We start from the raw sequence: 15248 nt of genomic DNA, 5'->3' as shown, positions 1-15248 counted from the left end.
CCGGTGTGCTATGCATGGAGGCCCAGACACGGCCCGCAGCGCGGGAGGAGAGGCTAAGTCAGGGAGGGAGGCTACCCGGGAGAGCCCCTGAGAATTGTGGTCCAGCGGAAGCCTCTGGAACACGAAGGTTGGCGCCAGGGTAGGGTCAGGGCTCTGTACTCGCCCTGTCCCAGCGGGCCGGCCCCGCCCAGTCTGTGCGGCCGTGGGTGGTTAGCCCCGCCTCTGTAGGAGGCCTGCCTGGCCCCGAGCTGGCCGGGGCGTCCCTCCCTGGGCCCCTGTGATGTTCGGCTCGCGAAACCCCGCTGCCTTTGGGCTCCCACTGCCAATTCGAGCTGAGCCGTGAGGACTTAAGCCAGCCCGGGCGGAACCCAATTTCTGCTGTCCCACCATTTGGGAGCTCTGCCCCGGGGCCAGTTGGGCCTAAAGCTGGTTTCCAGCAGACTAGACTTCTTGGGTGAATCTCAGATGCCCCTCAGGTGGGGCTTTCTGGAGCTGATTACTCACATTTCTACAGCGGGATCTTCAAAACATTCTAAATTTTGTCTTTTCTTTCCAGCAGATAGCTATGAGTTTGATTTTTATTAAGAGAAATAACTAGCTCACCCAAAACTTTTCCCGATATTTAAAAGACTAGGAAATCAGTAAACCCTTCTCCCATCCTTTGCCCTTTACTTTCAACACCCTTTTCTTCGTTTCCCTGGTAACACAAACATCTGAAGGAAAGCTTATCTGTAGGTCAGGTTCATGCTGGGCAAATGGCTCTGCAGCCAACCTAGGACACCACAAGAAAGGGAAATAGCTTTAAGCCTTCTCTCCTGGCCTAAGATCTCTCAGTACTCCTGTTTTGCACCTTTAGCCACCCACACTTGCCACCTGGGGATGACTGGTAAGATCAAGCTAAACTTGATTAAATCCCAGGACTGTTCAGACCACTTTACCTATCTAAATGCTTCTACTACTCAGTCACTGAGAACTCTCTTCTATTACCTGCTAGTGGTACACCTGCACCTGGGGCTTTTCTTGCTCGGTGAACTGACCTCCTCCTCCCCTGGAAATCAAAACAGGTTGTGTGCAAGTAACCTCCAGACACTGGAAAGGGTCCAGGGAGTGCTGCTGAGAGGTTCAAGAGAAACAAAGTACATCAGCAGCATCCCTTGAAAGAACAGGAGCTCAAGGATACACTAAAGAGCAAGACCCAAGCCTGGGAAAGCCTCCACTCCAAGGAAGGAGAGTGGTGATATGTGAGAGACCAGTCTAATAAGGCTCAGCTGGTCTGGAATTGCAGAGCTATGCTTCTACCACCTGATTACCAGCCAGCTAGTCCTTGAAAGGCAAAGATCCAATCTGGTACCCCAGGTGCGCCCCTATACAACCTATGCTGTACCCTCCTTCCTCACAAGATTGTTTCCCACCTCAATGCCAAGGGACCAGAAGGGAAACAGATTAATTTTCGGGCCATTCCAGGTCACAGCCACACAGGTGGCTCTGTTCAGAAGAGAAGGAAGTCATTTAATAGTGCCCCATCACTCATAGTAAACAAGATAGCTCCAAAGGCATTCACCTCTAGATTGGCTTTGAGCTAAATTACTTGGAGCTATAGATAAAAATGTTACCCTTTCACCCGCCCCCCAGTAGCAGTAAAAAAATAAAGGCAGCCAAAAACATGAGTCAAGGGCTCACAAATTCCAACTCCTTAATGCCCTCTTTGGATAGCTCTTTCATACTGAAGGTGTACCAAGGCCAAGGTATCTGTACAAGAGTCCTGAGTACTGCAGGACCCATGGCTGCTTCCAGCTGTGGTCTTCGTGGCTTAAGTAATTGCTTGCATATGTGTACCCAACACTGTGCTAGGCCTTAGGAAGGAAATGATGAGCAAACTTCAATACCAGCTGAAAATTTAAGAGAATTTAAAACTCTCAGAGATAGGAGGACCTGAACAGTTACTCTTAGACTTCATCTTAGTCTCAGTTTCACCTTCTTGTTAAAAGGACGTAAGGAGAAAACCAATGGGACTTTCGGTGCAGTTTCCAAATTCTTTGGGGTGAGCTGGGCCAGGAACTCTACAAGGACCTTGAGGCCAGGGTCCATATGCTTAAGGTCACTTTATAGAGAAACCTGAAGAATATCTATTCTCAGGGGCATCCTGGTCTTTCAAATAGGCCTATTTCCCCAAATTTCAAGGACACTTAGGTGAATTTTTATAAAAATAAAATGGCGAAACCCAAATAAAAACCTTACTTTTTGTTTAATTTGTTTTGCCAAACAAACACAGTGAAAACTTTAGTCTGACTAATTGTACAGAAAATAGAATTTGTAACCAGTAGCAAACATAACAGGATAAACCTAAGTCCCTGGCAAGCTGGATCTCCATCAGCAGGTCACCCAGATCCCCCATAAATGACCTCATGGATGGGGAGGTTCTAGGAGACAGAGGCACAGATCAACTAGTCCCCATTAGAATCACAGGCTGCACCTGAAAAGGTTAATCATGAAAAGGAGAACTGATGTTATTTGGATCTTCATCACTACCCACCGTAGAGTCTTCTCTGTTTGCTGGCAAACCTTAAGGTGTGGTTTTCCTAAACCCATAGTTCCTGGGCATCCCACCTGCATCCCTCTAGGGTAAGTTTCAAGTTCAGTGATTCTGAAGCCTCTGCCTAACCGGAATCTGCAACATAAAGTGGGGAGAAAGGGTACACAAAGTCATAATTGCTGGTGTCACCAATTAAGTCAGAAGCCCCAAGTGAAGGTGCCAGATCACCAGCAAGAATCCAGCTGCCCTAAGCCTCAGTACTGTCAACCACACTACAGGGGAGTTCCAACATCAGCCTGAGGATTCCTAGGGCTGCAAGGTCCAGGAGTTCTGCAGGCCGCAGCGGAATCCATTCACATTCCGTGCTTCTTACGGATGACAGCCATGGCAAGCAGACGATCCTTCTCACGAAGTTCTTCGCGCAGCTTGGCCTCGGTGAGACGCAAGTGGCGGATGCTACCCTTCATCTCTTTCATCTTCACTTCCATCAGCGCCAGGATGTCCCGCTGCTCGTTCAGTTTGCGCAGGAGCTCCTCCTCCGTGGTGCCAGACGACAACGAGTACGAATGGTCGGAGCCAGTATCTGGAAAGCCCTCTTCCCCTACTACCACCAACTGGGGGCCCATAGGGCACTCCGCGGCCTCCAGACCCGCTGTAGCAGCCTCTAGCTCTGACGCGGCAGCTGCGGCGGCTGCGCCCTCTGCGGCTGCGAACTCCACTTGCACTGTAAGGTCGATGGGCTTCACATCTTCTCCAGTGGGAGTGGTGGGCGCAGGCGGCACGGATCCCGGAGCTTGGCTGCTGTCTACAGCGGCCTGAAGGGTGAGGAGCACGGCCGCGGAGGCAGACACCAGGTTTGGCTGCAACTGGGCGGTCTGGCCAGTGGAGGCGGATGGCGAGGGTTGTTGTTGCTGTTGATGCTGCTGTTGCTGCTGCTGCTGTTGTTGCTGCCTGCGGCGGGCGGCCGCGGCCCCCGCGGGTCTGCGCGCTACTTTGCGCTCATTGACGCCGCGCAGTGGGAAGATGGTGGGAACGCGCACAGTATAGGTCTTGCGGCCGCCCTGGAAGTGAACGCTGCAAAGACGGTGGCCCGTGGTGGGCTGGAAGGTGGAGAAGCATCCACTGACGCCCGCACGGGACACGTTCTTGAGCCAGAGGCGCCGCAGTTCAGCGTCCTTGGGAAACGTGTAGAAGTGCAGCGCCTTGTCCCGGTGCGAGTTGTTGTAGCAGCCCGGTACGCAGCACGTAAAGCCAGGCATGGCTGCGCCGCGCGGCTCGGCCCGGCCCACCGGCCTCTTGAGCTCTTCGACGGCCCGGTCCGTCCGCCACCGCCAGCCCCTCGACGGGCGGCGCCGCGCGAGGCCTTAGGTAGCCTCCCACTATTGCCGCCGGGCGCAGGCGGCCCGGCCCGGCGCCCCGTGCCCGGAATACGCTTCCCGCCGGCCCGCGCCGCGCCACCCGCCCGGCCGTCCGCCTGCGCTCAGGAGTCGGCCCGGGGGACGCCGCGAAGGACCGCCTGGAAAGGAGGACTACGCCCCCCACAATGCACCGCGCTAAAAGCCGCTCATTTCCGGGAGGGGGCGTGCTTAATTCCGGCTGCTTTCCAGGGCACCGCAGCAGTCTCCCGAAAAAAATTCTTTTACAGACCCGGATCATCTTTGGTGGGCGAAAGAAGTGTGTTCTGGTGGAATGCTGTCACACAGACTGCTGCTTACAAGGACCCGGAATCCTGATGGGGTTGGGGATAAGGAGGCGTGCTTCAGCAGTACGCAAGCGCTTTGGGTATGCCCGCGGAGACTACGAGTCCCATGATGCTTCGCGCGAACTCGCGATTGTGGCTCCGAGCGCCGCCTAAGGAAAAGGTCCGGTTACTGCGGATTGGGATTCGGGCAAGATTGTGCTACCTGCCAGAAGCTGCCCCCAAATCCTGAGTGTCTTTGAGTGGACAGCATTCTTGCGAGAGAAGGAAACCTGGGCCTCGGTGACCCGAAGGAGCTCAGGAACCACTTTCTCTGCCTTGGAGACTTCCGACTCACCCTGCTTTGACTCACTTACATAATTTAAATCACTACTAGGCAACTATTTGCAGTACATAGGGCAGGGGGCTGCAAGGAGCCAGAATGACCAGGCCCCTTCCTCTTGGAGCCAGAAACCCTAGAAGGATTAAGATCTGTCTTTTCCATAATAGATGTGAATGTTGCAAATAGATGGCTAGTCAGAAGTAAACGTTACAAATGAACGAATAGGGCACAGGGAAAAATGGAAGTGGTGGTGATCATGAACTTAGAAAGTTAGAACCGTTAAGTCCTTGATTGGAAGTTGTAGCCTTTTCTTGGCCCTTAAAGGGCATGGGAGCAGACAGCCAGGGTAGCAAAAGCGCTGAAAGATAACAAACTGGACCATGTTAGAGAATTTGGTATTTTATTCTGCAGGTAACTGGGAACCATCGAAGAGTTTTAAGTAAAAGGACTTGCATTGTAGGTAATACCTCTCTCTCTCCCTTGACATCTTTGGGAGAAAATCTTTTAAAGCGTAATGAGGCTGTGAAAATGAGAGAGGAGCCAGGCAATAGACATGGAAGTTACCTGCAAATTAGCCTTTCTTTGAAGAGTTCGCCGTTTCTCCTATTTTTTTCTTGCCCCTTTTCACCCTTTTTCCTGACTCCTCCCACTCCTGCCCCCTTGTGGTACTGGGAATTGAACCCAGGACCCTCTCTAAGCTAGCTTCAGCCCTTTTAATTTATTTAATTTCTTTGTTTTTATGGTACTGAGGATTGAACCCAGGAGTGCCCTACTGCTGTGCTATGTCCCAGCCATATATCCATATATATATATGGTTTATTTTTTATTTATTTATCGGCCGTGCTGAAAATCAAACTCAGTGCCTCACACATGCTAGGCAAGCACTCTACCATTAAGCCACAACCCCAACCACAGGCCCATCCCCTTTTAAAATTTTATCTTGAGATAGTGTCTCCTTAAGTTGCCTAGGCTGGCCTGGAATAGACAATCCTCCTGCCTCAGCCTCTGGAGGAGTTTATAGGAGTATGCCATTGGCTCTTCTTATTTATTATTATTATTATTATTTATTAGTTGTAGATGAACATAATACCTTTATTTATTTATTTATTTATTTATTTGCTTGTTTGTTTATTTTTATGTGGTGCTGAGGATTGAACCCTGTGCCTCAGGCATGCTAGGCAAGCACTCTACCACAACCTCAGCCCCTCTTTTTATTTTTTTGTTTGTTTGTTCGTTTATTGTTCTTTATCACAAAGGGGACTCATGCTTTAAATGTTTTAGAAAAATACAGGACAATTTGGGGGAAAAAGTAACTTATTTCTAACACTCAGACATTTGGACTGTGCCTGGCTTATTTTTTATTTTGAAAGAGCCTCATGAAGTCATCCAAGATGGCCTTGAATTTGTGATCTTCCTGCCTCAGCCTCCCAAGTAGCTGGCATCATAGGCATGTGCTACCAAGCCTAAACTTTTATATTTGTTTAAATTTTTGTAAGATGTATAGACATAAAAATTAGCAAAAGATCATTGTTATGTATTGTCATTGTCATACAGCTATTAATATGGTTCAGTTCCTCTCTGTGTTAAGATTCACTGTACTTAAAAATTGAAGAGAGCTGGGCGAAGTGGTGCATGCCTGTAATCTCAGAGACTCAGGAGGCTGAGGCAGGAAGATCACAAATTCAAAGCTAGCCTGAGCAATTTAGTGAGACTCTAAGACACTCAAAGCATATTTAGGGAGTTGCATCTGAGTGGTAGGGAATGCAAGGCCCTGGATTTGCTGGGGAAAGGCAAGAAGCTTATCACATGTCTGTGTTTCCAATCTTACCTACTCTACAATCTGTTCTTCACATGGCTACCAAAGAAAATCTGGTTAAGTCATACCTCTGCTTAAATCTCTCTAGTGACTTTCTATTCCATTTAAAATACTTTCTAAATTCCTTCCTAGAACTTACAAGACTCTATATAGCCAGGCATAGTGGTGCACGCCTATAATACTATCGATCTATAACTACAAAAAGTAAATAAATAAAATAAAGGTCCATCAACAACTAAAAAATACACATTTTTTTTTTAAAGAAAGGAAAAAAACGTCTTAAGGAACTTCTTCTCTTCACTAGAGAAGGAAAGGTACTGTCAATATGGGCTGGGGTTGTGGCTCAGTGGTAGAGTACTTGCCTAGCACATGCAAGGCCCTGGGTTCAATCCTCAGCACCACATAAATAAATAAAGCTATTGTATTCAGCTACAACTAAAAAATAATATTTTTTTTTAAAAAAAGAACTGTCAAGGGGCTGGGGTTGTGGCTCAGTGGTAGAGTGCTTGCCTAGCATGTGGGAGGCACTGGGTTCGATTCTCAGCACCACATATAAATAAATAAAGGTCCATCAACAACTAATAAAATATTTAAAAAAAAGAACTGTCAATAAGAAAATAATAATCAGGAAATAAAAACAAATAAATAAGGAAGAAAAAATGGTAAGAGGAGTCACACTTAAACATCAAGGCGAAACTGGGCATGGTGGTGCACCCCTATAATCCCAGCAGCTTGGGAGCCTGAGACAGGGGCTTGTGTATGTTAGGCAAGTACTTTATCTACTACTCAGACATGCCCAGATCTTTCTTTTTTGTGTGTTTGTGGTACTGGGAATTGAACCCTGGGCCTTGTATGTGGTAAGCAAGTGCTACCACATACTTATATTCCCAGACCTAGTCCTTGATTTTGAGACAGGTTTCCCCAGGTTAGCTTTAAGAATTTTGGGGGGGCTGGGGATGTGGCTCAAGCAGTAGTGTGCTCGCCTGGCATACATGCGGCCCAGGTTCAATCCTCAGCACCACAAACAAAGATGTTGTGTCTGCTGAAAAACTAAAAAATAAATATTTAATAAAAAAAAGGTGTTTTGTTTTTGTTTTTTTTTTGCAGGGAGGGAATTGAACCCAGGGGTGCTTTAACACTGAGCCATACCCTCAGCCCTTTTTATTTTTGGAGACAGGGTCTTGCTAAATTGCTTAGGCAGGTTTCCAATTTGTGATCCTCCTGTCTCAACCTCCTGAATCGCTGGGATTACAGATGTGTGTACTGTACATAGCTGGCCTCAACTCTTTTTTTTTTTTTTAAGTTAAACACAGACACAAAATCTTTGTTTTACTTATTTATTTCATGTGGTGCTGAGGCTCGAATCCAGTGCCTCACGTGTGCAAGGTAAGTACTCTACCACTGAGTCACAACCCCAGCCCTTGGCCTCAACTCTTGATCCTTCTATCTCAAAGTTCCAAGTACTGGAACTATAGGCATGGGCATTACATCCAACTATCATGATTAAAATAAACAGTTGGGCACCTTGGTGCATGCCTTTAATCCCACCAATTCAGGAGGCTGAGCAGGAAGATCACAAGTTCAAGGCCAGCCTCAGCAACTTAGTCAGGCTTTGAGCAAGTTGGCAAGACCGTGTCTCAAAATTAAAAAAAAAAACAAAGGGCTGGGGATATAGCTCAGTGGTAAAGCACCCCTAGACTCAATTCCTAGAACCCAAAACAAAACAAAGGGCTGGGGATGTGGCTCAAGTGGTAGCGCGCTCGTCTGGCATGCCTGCGGCCCGGGTTCCATCCTCAGCACCACATACCAACAAAGATGTTGTGTCTGCCGATAACTAAAAATATAAATTAAAAAAAAGAAAAAAAAAAAAAAACAAAGAAAAAATCTTCAGAATCACAATTAAAAAAAAAAAAAATAACAAAAACCTGGGCTTAGGTGTTTGGTAGTGACCATGAAAATGTGACTGCAAAGACCTAGCAAGTTAAGTCAGATAGCCAACATTGTTGTGCACACCTGTAATCCTAGGTACTTGGGAGGTTGAGGCAGGAAGATCACAAGTTTGAGGCCAACCCCCGGGGGATTTATGGATAATACCTTTCCCCCCTTTTTTTTATTTTCCAAAATAAAATAACGTTATAAAAGACTGGAATGTAACTCATAGGTAGATCATTCCTGGTATCTATCCCCACTATTGAAAAAAAAAAATGTCACATAACAAAGAGATCAGGCATAAATGACAAATTTTTTTTTTTAAAGCAAGGAGTATTGGTATGCTTTCCTTTTACAGTTTTTAAAAAAGTTTTTAGATGTAGATGGACACAATACCTTTACTTTATTAATTTTTATGTGTTCCTGAGGATCAAACCCAGTGCCTCACACGTGCTAGGCAAGTGCTCTACTACTGAGCCACAACTCCAGCCCTCCCTACTTTTTTTGAGAAAAGGTCTCACTAAATTATCCATGTTGGTCTTGAACTTGTGATCCTCCTGCCTAAGTTGCTGGGATTACAGGTGTGCTGCACCCGCCAGGCAGTTCTATTATTTTCAGAAGCTAGAATCTAATTTTTCTTTGCTCCTTCCCCACTCCCCCACCCCTAAATATGGGGATGGAACCCAGGGGTAAAGTAACCGCTGAGTAATATCCCAGCCCAGCACTTTTAATTTTTTGGTACTTATTGAGCCCAAGGGTGCTTTATCACTGAGTTACATTCCCAGTCATTTTTATTTTTTATTTTGAGACAGGGTCTCACTAAACTGGCTCGTTAAATTGCTAGGCTGGTCTGGAAGTTGCGATCCAAGTCTCAGGGATTACAGGAATGCGTCACCGCGCCCGGATCCCAGCAATTAAATTATTTATTTATTTATTTATGTTTCATAAGGTCTCGCTAAATTGCCAAGGCTGACTTACTGGCCATCTTTCTTAGTCTCCCTACTGAATTACTGGTATTACCGGTGTGGGTTATCACACGTTTGTTTTGTTTTACTGACAAACACAAATATGCCTATGCACTAGTCGAGGTGGCGCACGTTTGTAAACTCTGCGATTTAGGAGGCTGAGACCGAAGGATCGCAAATTCTAAGTCAGCCTCAGCAATTTAATGAGACTCTGAATCAAAATTTTAGAAAGGGCTTGGAGATGTAGCTCCGCGGTAGGAGCACCCCTGGGTGCTCAGTCCCCAACACCCGTCCCGACACGAATCTTTATTAGGTGGGTTTCAGCCTTATCTTATAGATGAGGAAACCAAAATTTGGAGTGGAGCATACAGTTTCCCAGCCTTACGTTTGGAAAGGCTGCCTCCAAAGCTACAGTTAGCAATCACCCAGGTACGCGCGGCGCACCGCGGGTAAGGCGAAAACTTCAATTCCCGTGGGGCTGTGCGGAAGCATCGCGATATCTTCCTTAAATGCGGCGGCGGGAACGCAGTATCGGCAGCTTCCTGGGCGGTTGCGAAAGCCGGAGGCTGTGGGGATGGCCGACAACTGGGACAGCGAGCCTACTATTCGCACGGTCCTGCAGCGCGTGCTGGATAACGCGGATTCGCGTACCCCGCGGCGACCCCGGAGTTCCGGGGCTGGGTATGGGAAGGCGACGCAATTAGAAGGACCCGGGAGTAGGGTCTTGGTGGGAGCCAACATCAACCCCATTTGGAGAGGGCAAGAGTCCCAGAGAGAAGCAGAGCTCTGGGCACCGAGAATTGCTCCACTCCCCTAGCTTGGCTCGGCCGAGCTGTTTGTGCCCCTACCCTGGAGCTCCAGGCATGGAGCTCCAGGCAACCAGGCCTCGGGACCACAGAGTGCACTCTCGGAGTCTTCGACTTCTGGAGTCAGAAGGATACTTGCTCAGTTTTCTAGGCTGTTTGGCCCACACCACCCAGGGTGTGTCCAGACATCTGCCCTTACCTTCCGGGTGGTCCCCACCTTTTCCTGCACATTCAGCCCTACTCTGTAGCTCCCAGCTGAAAGATGGGAACGGAACTAGAGAGAACAGCCTTCGCAGAAGTTGGGAGACAGGAACTAGAAAGATGTTTTACTAGGGAGCAGGAATTTGTCCTGACTTGGAGGGAGTGACCCTGGGAGAGGGTTGTGGTTATCTCATGGGACAGAGGGTGCAGAAGTGGGAATTTGAGACAGTTCAGTCCTTTCCCTTATAAAGGAGTGGGAAGTCATTCATGATAGATTTTTTTACCTATGAGTGAAGAGATAGAACCTGTGCTCAGGGAATATTTATGTGATTCTGAGAGTTACTGGACTGGGGAGCCAGAATTGGGTGACCCATTTTAGTCTCCCATCAGATCCTGACAAGTAATCAAAAGGATTAAAAATACTTAAATAGCCTTCAGACTTTTAAAAGTGTTTGGAATGGAAGCTCTTCCGATTATTCCTCTTGTCTGTATGGCTAATCCCAACTTATCCTTTATGGTTCTGCTAAAGTCACTTTGTGAAGGCTTCTTCAGTACCCCTCTGGATCAATCATGGTCCCTTTCTTCCCATACCTAATAGTTCTCTTTCACACACATACACCCCTGTTGACACAGAGGCTATGGAAGGCTCAAGTGGTTTCTGGGTTCTTATCTCTAAGAGAAAAGGGCTTTAAACCAAGACCCCTGGTGAAAGCGTGTCTCTGCATCATATAGCCTGTCATTTCAATTCCTTTACATAATTCTTAGAAAATTGGTCTTTACACAGTGCCCAGAGAGCCCTACTTAAAACATCTTCCTCCAGGAGGCTGAGTAGCAGAACAAAGACATCTGCCAAACAACGTTCCCATGGAGTCAGGGTAAGTGCCCAGTCCACTGATGACTATAGGGCCCAGACTGCCTTCTTGGGGCTATCAGGTCTATTTCTGCTCTGGAGCCCATCTTGAAGGACTGCCCAGGCAAAAAAAAAAAAAAAAAAAAAAAAACAACAACAACAACAAAACAGACTAGTTGCATGATGCTTTCACCCACAGTCTATTGGCAGACTGGCCCACATTCAAGTCATTGGTAACCTAAAGGAACAGACACCCCGGACTCTGGTAAAGAACATCCTAATAACTGGTGAGTGGGCACTAATCTGCCAGGCAGAGATAGGCACCAATCCTGTGTTAACCCTCATTCAAGGAAGCCTCTGCTGTTCTGCAGCCCCAGAATCTTCCATCCTCATGCCAGAGTCCGTGGTGAAGCCAGTGCCAGCACTGCAGGTGATCCAACCCTCCAGAAGGGAAAGCAGTCAGGGCAGGTACACAGTGAACTTTCCTCCTGGGCTGGGCTGTTGAGTTGTTCTGGTCTGGGCATCTCTTGGTTCCAAATGCCAAAGTTGGGCTTCCTTGCCTGTCTGAGATAAGATCTGTCCTCATAGCCTGGAGCTACAACTTCCTGAACTTGAGCCCCCCACAACCCTGGCTGCAGGTCTGCCAGCCTCTGGCAGGAAGAAGCAGAGGCTGAGATTGTCAGTGTTTCAGCAGGAAGTAGACCAGGGGCTGCCTCATTTGCAAGGTAAGGCCTAGGATACCACCTGTTGCTGTCCTCTGCCTCCTGTTTTCTGAAGAGGCTTAAGGAGGCCTGAGGGAGAGCTTTCATGGACTCTAATAATTTACCGTGATTTCTTCTTTTTACATCTTCGTTTTGGTCACTGACAGAGCATCCTGAAAATGCTGATGCCTCATCCCTTACCAGGTATTATTCCCTGTTCTGGGGGTTGATGGAGTAGAGGCTTGGGGAGAGAGGTTCTTACTGATGGAATCTAGCCATATGATCCTTGCTGGTTCTAGCCTCACACACATGTGACTACATTCTAAAAGATGAGAACCCCAAGGGCAGATAGGGGCATTCCTTTGGGGACATTGGGCCTCACGTACCTGACTTTCCTCTTGCCTCCTCCCTACCACCAGCTCCCTCAACCTGACTTTTGCTACACCTCTTAAGCCACAGTCAGTGAGGAGACCTGGTTTGGCTCGCAGACCTCCCCGCCCCCGTGCTATAGATGTGGGTGCCTTGTTGCAGGATCTGCAAGATAATTCCTTGGCCTTGGCTCCTCCAGGTAAGGTTGAGATTTTGCCTTTCAGCATTTGGGAGAAGGTACTTCCCTATGACAGATTGGAGATACTCCTCACTCTGGGGTTGTACCCCTCTTGGTGGAATCAAAGATAGCATTTGAGCCTGGCTAATAGGTCTATGTCTTTCCATGGTTATTGGCACTGGCCTTGGTGGAGCTCAGTCTGAGTGTCTCCATTTCTTCCAGAATCTCAAATCCTTGAACTACAGGGGTAGGGTAGGAAAGGGGTGTGGTCTGGTGGTTGAAACTCATTGGAAGAATGAAAGGCGGATTCATGATCAGCAAGCCAGTTAGAGCTGACCTGGGAGCCTGATTCCCTAAGACAAGTCAAATTTATCAGAGTAGGAAAATTTCTGGGCCGAAGGAAAGTGAAGAGTACAGGTAAAGTAAACAGTTGCAGGTGGGCAAGCTGTGGACCAAAGGCAGGAAGGTAAGCAATGAAAGCAGTGGAAGGGAGATGAAGTTTAGGGTGTAGGTCATCTCTCTCTGAGACCACTCAGTCAGGGCACACCCATGGGGCCAATTGCTCAGACCCTGGCAACTCAGTATCAGTAGGTTATCCTTTAATACACTGAATGCCAGCTGGCTCTTGATCTTCAGGTGACAGCCTTAAAACCCCTATTGCAAATCTGCCATCGGACACTGTACTGGAAGACACCCAGCCATTCTCACAGTCCTTGGTTGGCTGCTCCCCCAGTGTACATCGCTCTCTGCCCAACCCCTTTCCTACTGGTACTGAAGATGCTGAGAGGACTATGGGGGACAGGACACAGAGCAGTGGACCTGGGCTACAGAACCACAGTGAGTATGTAGGGCAGGTGGCCTGGAGCCAAGCTTAGCTTGGACAAGTTAACACTGTTGATTTTCCCTCCTCAAGCCCTAGCACTGTGTTCCCCAAAGCATTCTGGCTGGAGGTTCTTCCTCCACCCAAAACAGTGTCAGTGTTGGACCAGAAGATTTCACATTAGTGCCCTGGTGCTGCCTCTGACTTGGTCTTTCCTCAATGAGTGGGGCTTGCCTTGCTGCTCCATCTTTACCCTTCTTGGAGCCACAGCCTTGGCCTGCTTTGTTTCAGAAGTAATGGAAGCAGAGGAATCCCAGGAGGCAGAGGAGCCAGAAGGATCTTCAGAGGATGAGAACACCTCTGACAGGCCAGGTAAGAAGCCTAGTATGTGGATTAGTGGGTAAATGGCAACAGCTGTGTTCAGGCCCTGCACACACAAGGGGCTTGCCTGTATTGTTTCTGGGTAGGGAGCCAGGGAGACTCTGAGGGATACTTGTTTAGCTGGAGCTAGTTGAAGCTCTTGAGAAACAGGAAAAGACTTTACTGGACCTGTATAACTGGGTGAGATGGGTCAAATGTGAGCTTCCTATGACCCTACCCTTTCTCTGCAGCAAGTCCACAACTGGCATCCAGTACACCCAGGTTCCTTCAGGCCAAGCGACTGCATTCAATTCTTGAGCCAGCCCCACCGCCTGATGTTGCAGTGTAAGATTCCATGACCCTGTTACTCATGGGCCTCTTGGGAAAGGGCCAGGCACTGAAGTCAGCATTAGGTACCTTGCGCACAGTCATCCCCTTTTCCACAGGTATGCAGATGATTATCCAGCACAGCAGCCTGAGCCAGTATGGGGAGATACTTCCCAAGGGCATATCTGATCCTGATACCTACCTCCAAGAGCTTACGGGAGCTAGGGTGAGGTAGATGTGCCTAGGTCAGTGTGTATTCAGGGCTTCCCGAAGGAGGATTAGCAGAATTGGGACAGGCAGTGATAAGACTCCTGAGAGGAGAAAATATTCATTCTGAGGCCAGGGGATCGCAGGCCTGAGCAAGTACCATTGTATATGATGAGGCTAGACTTGGACATTGTATCCAGACTGGACAAACAGGGTCCAGGGAAACACTGGACCCAACTTTCTGTGTGGTCCCAAGTCCACTGCTTCTCAGTAGATGGTTGAGATTGCTGGTCCAAGCTAAGGAGCACATGGACTCAGTCTTATCAGGAGTCAGTAGGACTTGCCCTTATTAGGGACCTTCTCAAGTAAAGCAGTTTAACCATCTCTGCCATTCCTGCCCCCAGCTTGTCTTCAGAGACTATGGAGCCTGTGTCAGCCCGGGTTACCCCCAGACCCCGAACTGCTGGCTCCAGGCCCCGTCAAGATTCCTACAAGGCTGGACTGAACCACTATGCAAAACTCTTCAGCTTCTTTGCTAAGATGCCCATGGAGAGGAAGGCTTTTGAAATGGTGGAGAAATGGTGAGTCTTGGACACCTGGATGGAAAGTGGGGCCTCTCAGATTATGAACAGACCGTTCAGTCTGCTGTAACCCAAACTTCTTGGCAGCCTAGACAAGTATTTCCAGCACCTTTGCAATGACCTGGAGGTATTTGCTGTTCATGCTGGCCGAAAGACTGTGAGGCCAGAAGACTTGGAACTGTTGATGCGACGGTGAGTGAGCAGAAGAGGAAGGCTGGGTGCGGTGAGTGAGCAGAAGAGGAAGGCTGGGTGTGGGAGTGCTGGTACTGATTCCCTACACCCCTCTCTTCCTCTGCTGCAGGCAGGGCCTGATCACTGACCAAGTCTCATTGTATGTGCTTGTGGAACGACACCTACCCCTGGAGTACCGGCAGCTGCTCATCCCCTGTGCATTCAGTGGGAATTCTGTCTTCCCTGTGCAGTAGTGGCCAGGTTTCAATATGCCGTCTCCCCACCTGAGGCCTCTTAACCCCACATAACCCTCCAGCTCTCCTCCCTGTCCCCTAGCATCAATAAATTGTGACAAATAGAATATTCTGCTTTTTGGTTCATATCCTAACCTCCCAAATCCTCCTTCCATTACC

The 15248-nt window shown here is 48.3% G+C and overlaps 2 protein-coding genes across 5 annotated transcripts; one reads left to right on the top strand and one right to left on the bottom strand.

Annotated features, from left to right (window-relative positions):
- Positions 1-2226: 2226 nt before the first annotated feature.
- Thap11 (THAP domain containing 11) lies at positions 2227-4051 on the bottom strand. Its single transcript, XM_027953922.2, has one exon. It carries the CDS (start codon positions 3790-3792, stop codon positions 2887-2889), a length of 906 nt encoding a protein of 301 aa, XP_027809723.1. The 5' UTR covers positions 3793-4051; the 3' UTR covers positions 2227-2886.
- A 5750-nt stretch (positions 4052-9801) lies between these two features.
- Positions 9802-15196, top strand: Cenpt (centromere protein T). 4 transcript variants are annotated; one of them, XM_071604365.1, is made up of 13 exons: positions 9802-9945; positions 11092-11146; positions 11321-11408; positions 11493-11589; positions 11710-11846; positions 11990-12026; positions 12242-12390; positions 13006-13206; positions 13481-13561; positions 13801-13894; positions 14488-14664; positions 14752-14856; positions 14966-15196. In XM_071604365.1, exons 1-13 carry the CDS (start codon positions 9839-9841, stop codon positions 15087-15089), a joined length of 1452 nt encoding a protein of 483 aa, XP_071460466.1. In that variant the 5' UTR covers positions 9802-9838; the 3' UTR covers positions 15090-15196. The 4 variants fall into 4 exon arrangements, with proteins under 4 accessions (XP_071460466.1, XP_071460465.1, XP_071460464.1 ...); XM_071604364.1 differs by having other exon boundaries at positions 11056-11146; positions 13484-13561; XM_071604363.1 differs by having other exon boundaries at positions 11056-11146.
- The last annotated feature ends 52 nt before the right edge of the window (positions 15197-15248 follow it).

This window comes from Marmota flaviventris, chromosome 18 (assembly GCF_047511675.1).
Source record: "Marmota flaviventris isolate mMarFla1 chromosome 18, mMarFla1.hap1, whole genome shotgun sequence".
Lineage (NCBI taxonomy): Eukaryota > Metazoa > Chordata > Mammalia > Rodentia > Sciuridae > Marmota > Marmota flaviventris.
The sequence above is the reverse complement of the archived record's forward strand: the minus strand, read 5'-3'. Positions and strand labels throughout refer to the sequence as shown.

What these genes read in the sequence shown, in the direction of transcription:
- Thap11 (XM_027953922.2), bottom strand. Translation starts at nt 3,792, where the DNA reads ATGCCTGGCTTTACGTGCTGCGTACCGGGCTGCTACAACAACTCGCAC.
- Cenpt (XM_071604363.1), top strand. Translation starts at nt 9,839, where the DNA reads ATGGCCGACAACTGGGACAGCGAGCCTACTATTCGCACGGTCCTGCAG. An exon ending in GGGGCTGCCTCATTTGCAAG is followed by an intron (nt 11,847 to 11,989) that starts GTAAGGCCTAGG and finishes GGTCACTGACAG; the next exon opens with AGCATCCTGAAAATGCTGAT. An exon ending in GATGCCTCATCCCTTACCAG is followed by an intron (nt 12,027 to 12,241) that starts GTATTATTCCCT and finishes CCCTACCACCAG; the next exon opens with CTCCCTCAACCTGACTTTTG.